Genomic DNA, 6,034 nt, shown 5'->3' with positions numbered 1-6,034 from the left:
TTCTTTTCTATGTTTTTAACCTATGATTGGGAATAAAAATCAACCACCAAGTTCTTTGATGTGTGAACCCAGTTTAGGTGGTCTTTGGAAGGCAACCAAAGACCAACCTCATGATCTACGTGAATTACAAGCCAGGTTATGTAGCTTAGTGGGTTAGCTGGTATAATCATGAATGTCCCATGGTTGTAGTTGTCTTGTGGTGGATAGAAGATGCAAACATGAGCATGCATGGGCATGCATAGTGGTCAAACATGCCCTTTGAAATGTTGGTTCCATCAATATGCTGGCAAAGGACTTGACAGACATCAAAACCATCTTAAAGTGTTCAATTGTCTTTTCAAAATAGCTCACAATCATTGCTAAGATTGTAAGAACCCATAAGGCACTCTTTAGAGTCTCCATGAGGCAACTTAATGCATTTTCCCATGGAAATTTATAATATGTAGCTTATAATTGGCAATCGGTTGTGAACAAGTGCGAGAATGGCATCTATAGGAAAGCAAGAATATTCAGAGGATCAGCTTGCTAACGTATTTGAAGATGAATATTGGTCATGTTACTTACTTGGAGGGCTGAATTTCATAATAAGTAGGTATTGTTTTGGAAACTACTTCTACTTAACCTCTTTACCACCATGAGTTAAAGAGGAAATGGTGATTATGAATAAGCATTTTTTTAATAGTTTCATCTAATTATAACTAAAACTTGAAAATTTTGAGGGGATTTTTCTCCTTCTCACACCTTTTCTTTTTTGGGAGCAAATATTTATAGGTTAGAGTGAACCTATCTTTTCCGGAACCTGAAAATTCGCCAATATTTCTAGGTTAGAGTGAACAAATATTTCTAGGTTAGAATGAACCCATCTTTTCGGGAACCTGAAAATTCCCCAATAGGCGAATTTGCTTTTCTTGAAAAGAATGAAGACGTGGACTTGCATTCTGCCTTGCAGGAGTCGACAGCTTAGACTTGGGCCCATGGCCGCTGCTGTAAGAACTGGAGTCTTGCTTTGAAAGATTCGACGAACTGGCCGACGAAAGTCTCCTGTGTGCAATCCATACTCGCGCCATCAGACGTAGCGAGACTAAGTGCAGGTTCACATAACGAGTTCAAGTCGAGATTAATACAGGGTCGGAGCGCCCAACCTTTGGAGGAGATGGAGATCCTCTTGGCTTTCTCTCCTTCTCTCTATGATGGCCATGTATCGGGTCTTAATCTCTGGCGAGTGCTCTAGAAGCGCGCAGCATAGAGCATTCTGCTTCCTTACTTCAGCTGTGAGCAAACCAGAGTCCTTCATCTCGCCAAACTGGCGAAGTATTTGCTCAAACGAGCCAACCTCCTTGGTTCTGTTCACTGCAGTTCACAAAATAACATCAGTCCAATTCGTCCTCGACACTGCAAAACCTTCTGGATTTCAGCTCTATATTCTTCTCACCTCCGTGTATCCTCCTCGCCGCCTCTTCCACGCAGTCGAACTCCCTCGCCAACTCGATTATGTTGCCGGGTAGCGGCGGAGCCTGATCCCCCCCTTCGCTCTGCTCTCTAAAGCAGTCCACCGCCGCCTGGAACCACGTCTCTGCTTCGTGCCACCTCTCGTTCCAGCTGAACGGCAGCTTCTCCCACGTATGCCAGTAGATGGCCAGCTCATCCCTCACCCTCTGCAGCATGAAGGTCGCCAGCTGCAGCAGGCGAGGCTTGGCGACGAACGCCGTGGCGAAAAAGTCTGCCAGGTCCAAGAAGCTGTGAAGATCCGCATCTGTGCTCTTCAGCGCTTCCATGTAACCCTTCTCCCTGAAGATCTGGAGCTCTGTGTACAGCTGCTCCGGGTAGCACTTGATGAACTTTTCTGGAGACATTTCAACCAATCAAAGGCTTGATCAGAACTCATCATGCATAATCTTTGCTTCTCTTCACAACAGGCGCTTATAGGTGCGACATAGTACTGTTGGAATGCGCCATGATTTGGGCTGCCTTGTAGGATATTGCCTCTACGGACTTCATCCCCGCAGGTAGGGCGTCACTCTGCTCGTGCAAAGCCCTCTTGAAGTCGTAGTTACGGTTGAGCCAGCCCCAGGGATTGGGCTGGTTGCGCAGCGACACCTTGTCCACGTTGGGGTCGAAGACCGACGAAACCTCGTGGATCAAGCGGGTGGCAAGTGGATAACCCATCTCCTTGGCCAGGTCCCCCTTGAGGCTGTCCAGCCTCTTCCCCATCTCCTCCACCTCTTGCTTGACCATGCTTCTGATCTGCTGCTGCTGCTGCTGTTGCTGCTCGACAGCAGCGGAGGCGGCGTCCATACCTCTATCGCCGCCTCTGCTGGCCACCGAGGGCGGCTGATGAATATTGTCATGTTGAGGATCATGTGCGATCAATGAGGCTGCAATTATGTTCGGTGATGGTGGCGGTCGTGCAGGAGGACGAGAGAAGCAGCATAGAAATCCACGACTGCGCCCCATCATCCGCTACGAGATTACCGCACGGCCCGCCGTTCCCCACACAAACTTGACGAACCGACCTGACCCTTCAGGTCTTTCCACGTGTCCGTGTCCTTAAAACCCCCAAAGGTCGCAGTAGCATAGTAACGGTACGGTTTTAGAGACTAGACCGTGGATGTGAATATATTTTTGGCGCGTCTGGCAGTGGAGATAAGGGTGGCCTAAGGTTCCAATTACGTTTTCCAACTAAGTGTTGGAAACGTAAGCCACAATCCACCGGATTTAACGGTAGTGGCAAATATTATTGAAGCTTCACGGCCCATTCACTTCGAGCAGGAAGACATACCAGTCCTCCCAACTGACAGATGCATATGTAGAGAACTTTTTGTCTACTTTACAAGCAAATGAGCCAGTTGGATTACCATCTTAAGTCTCTCTAAACTGTAAAGGGTCCTGAAAATGAAGGATCAATCAAACATTAAAGCATATGAAGAAAGACCGGAAAGACATTTTGAGCTTGTGTATGTTTTCTTCATTATCTAATATTTTAAAATTCTAATTACTATCAAATTTTGTAGACGACTATGGAAATTGATGAGCTCAATGGAAGAAGAGGCAGCTCCAGAGACTATAGCTCCAGAGATTCATTTGGCAAACATGCCTTCCTAGTGCACTACATAGGCATCCACCCTCCCTTGATCATCTTTGTCTTTCATGCAAAAGAAAAGATGTCCCTGAGTGGTACACAGAAACTTGTAAAGTGCAAGGCATTATCATGTGTGTTGGCAATTAATAACTAGAAATGCAAGATAAAGGCATGCTATTGTGAAAAAAAAACTACACGATTTTTGGTGAAAATTGTAGGATATAGCTCAAAGGAGGTGTTACAAACCACTAGCAAACCTAGTCTCTTGGGTGATAAGAACTTGATATCTACGATTAAATATCTTGGAGCCAAAATTCGTATAAGCCATAGGCATTTGTACCTATACCTTGTTATTAATACAAGGATTTTCATCCGTACTAAAGTGATTGTGCCCTTTTTCAATAGTAGCTCACACTGTTGATTTCATGTATTGTTGGAAATCTAGGAAGATCAAGTAAATTGTGATTTACAAAATTATGTTTATCTTTGGCATTAAATCTTTGTGATTACCTCAACACTCAATGTGGGATATGATGGTTTTTTCAATGTATATTCTTATTCACGTTGTTTAAAAAGCTAAAATACCCTTATGTTTACTTTGCCCGATGTAATTATGTATAATGGATGTGACAGTTTGTTCACATTGCATATTTCATACATAGGGTAAGTATTCATAGTCCATTAGGAGGTCCATAGGTGCCATCCCACTATAACACATCGGAAGCACAACACCGTTTTCAGAAGGAAAATATCGGGGGGTTTTCATGATACTTAGCAGCGATCTATCACTGCTCGACAATGCTCTTTTGCTGCTAACCAGCACTCTTAGTAGTGAAATAATGTTGCGTAGTAGCGAAATAACGCTGTTATACTGTAAAAATATTTCGCTTTTTGCTGCTTCTTTTGCTGCTGCCTAGTTTTATCTTTTGAATACAATAAACTTATACTCTGAGTTTTTTTTTGCAAGTTTATGCCTTGTCGATCACTTTTACCTCTCCTACCCTATCTTCCTCAAGCAAGGTATGTCTACTGTTTTCATTTATCTCCTATGCAAACAAACTTTCCATGAAAGCTTTCTTTTGAGTATTTCCTTTCTCTTTCCTCTCTTTTAAGATTTTGTTTTCTTCTTTTTCCCTGATTAAGAGCTCTCCATTAAAGCTTCATATGGTAAGAGCTCTTGATTTTTCTTAATACTTTTTTTTTCTTGAGTTGGTTTAATTTTGTAGGTTTTCAACATACAAGCCTCACAAGAGATCTCTTTCTTGTATGATTCTTCTTTCATGCTTTTACATGTTTATAGGGTTTGTAAGTTTTAGGGCCTTTAAGATTAGGGCTTGTTATTAAGACATTTTTTTCTTATTTTGGTTTGATTTTGTAGGTTTTCAATACATATAAGCCTCATAAGGTAAGAGATCTCTTTCTTGTATGTTTCTTCTCTTATGCTTTTACCTGTATTTACAAGGTTTGTAAGTTTAGGGTTTTAAGATTAGGGTTTGTTTATTTTTCCATGCTCCATGCTTCATGCATGCCGGTAGCTTCCCAATGCATGTAGGTAGCTACCTATGCACGCCAGTAGCTTCCAATGCATGTAGCAACCTATGCATGCCAGTAGCTTCCAATGCATGCCGGTAGCAATCTCGGCATGATGGTAGCTTCCAATGCATAGCTACCTAGGCATGCCGATAGCTTCTTATACATGCCGGTAGCTTCCTAGGCATGCTGGTAGCTTCCTACGCATGTCGTTAGCTTTCTAGGTATGCCAGTAGCTACCTATGCATGCCGGTAGCTTTATGCATTATGCCATATGCATTAGCCTTATGCATTAGCCATATGCATAAGGCCATATGCATAAGAGTTTTAAGTATATATGTTTTTTCTTGGATAGATGGCAAATAACTTGAGGCGTGATGTTACACGTGAAGGAGGAGTCGATATCCCAACAATATTTGTAAGTATATATTAGCCTCAAATTGTATCTTATATTTTAATTAAAGAAGGTTATCTTACATAACAACTTTCTAAAATGTTCATTTGTTTGTATGTCTATAGCTTGAAGCAGTGGATCACCCCCCTACGCAAGATGAATATGATTTTGCATTACAACGAGATTTGCAAGCTCTATTTGATAGGTTGCAAGACGAAGGATATATTATTATTACTGGAGGACATGCATGGCAAGTAAGTACATTCCTAAACCCTAAACCTCTTTATTTTTGTAAAACTAATTTTCACTTGTGTTAGTTTTATTGTGTTTTAGGAGCATGTAACTAGAAACGGTGGTGCAAATGTCCAAGCAAGAAGCAATGGAAATGTGAGAAGCGAAAGGGGTGGAGCTGCAAGGAACAATAATAATTGCATAGCATGAGATCTAGATAGCCCCTAGCTCCATAGATTTTCATTACACTTTATCTTTTATATGAGTTTTTTGGAATCATACACTTATGTAAGTCCGCTACGTATTGTAATTGAATTTTGACATGCCTAAAACCATGAATTGCAATTGTCCCTTTTTTTAAATTTATCAAGTTTTACATTACACTTGTCCATGATGATGTGAAGTTGTGTTAGTTTTACTGTGTCTACATTAGAAAAAAAAAAGAGCTAGGGGCAGACTGGGGAGTCCTCTCTGTAGACTGCCCAGTTTGCCCCATCTTTTTTTAATTATGCAGTACTTTTGCTGCTCAGCAGTGAACTTGTTGTTGCAAGAAAAATAGCAACGTGTTTAGCAGCAACATAAGCCTGACATCTCCATACCCTTAGAGTTATAAAAGCGCTGCTATTTTCGCTGCTAAACCCTCATTCTATTATAGTGTCCTATTGCATACTGGGATGGGTCCAAAAAAGAAGAAAAAATTACCTCCCCTCCCCTTGCTACTACCATAGGCATTCCAAAACCTCTGGTTTACAGGGGAAGGGGTTGCTTTATTCTTATTTTTTTGACCCAATATGCTTTGG

At 41.7% G+C, this 6,034-nt stretch overlaps 1 protein-coding gene across 1 annotated transcript; it reads right to left on the bottom strand.

The window, feature by feature from the left end:
- Nucleotides 1–666: 666 nt before the first annotated feature.
- LOC147628349 (uncharacterized) lies at nt 667–2,400 on the bottom strand. The gene is made up of 4 exons (XM_086814160.1): nt 1,941–2,400; nt 1,433–1,843; nt 1,143–1,350; nt 667–1,041 (listed from the first exon to the last, which is right to left on the bottom strand). The coding sequence occupies exons 1-4, from the start codon at nt 2,293–2,295 to the stop codon at nt 849–851; spliced, it is 1,167 nt and encodes a 388-aa protein (XP_086670286.1). The 5' UTR covers nt 2,296–2,400; the 3' UTR covers nt 667–848.
- Nucleotides 2,401–6,034: the final 3,634 nt, after the last annotated feature.

This window comes from Cibotium barometz, chromosome 19 (genome assembly GCF_041138505.1).
Source record: "Cibotium barometz isolate CiBa-2024 chromosome 19, ASM4113850v1, whole genome shotgun sequence".
NCBI lineage: Eukaryota > Viridiplantae > Streptophyta > Polypodiopsida > Cyatheales > Cibotiaceae > Cibotium > Cibotium barometz.
The sequence above is the reverse complement of the archived record's forward strand: the minus strand, read 5'-3'. Positions and strand labels throughout refer to the sequence as shown.

Coding starts and splice junctions, on each gene's coding strand:
- LOC147628349 (XM_086814160.1), bottom strand. CDS start 2,295: ATGGACGCCGCCTCCGCTGCTGTCGAGCAGCAACAGCAGCAGCAGCAG. Junction 1,351..1,432: donor GGCGAGGAGGATACACGGAG/GTGAGAAGAATA, acceptor TGTGAACTGCAG/TGAACAGAACCAAGGAGGTT. Junction 1,042..1,142: donor GATCTCCATCTCCTCCAAAG/GTTGGGCGCTCC, acceptor GATTGCACACAG/GAGACTTTCGTCGGCCAGTT.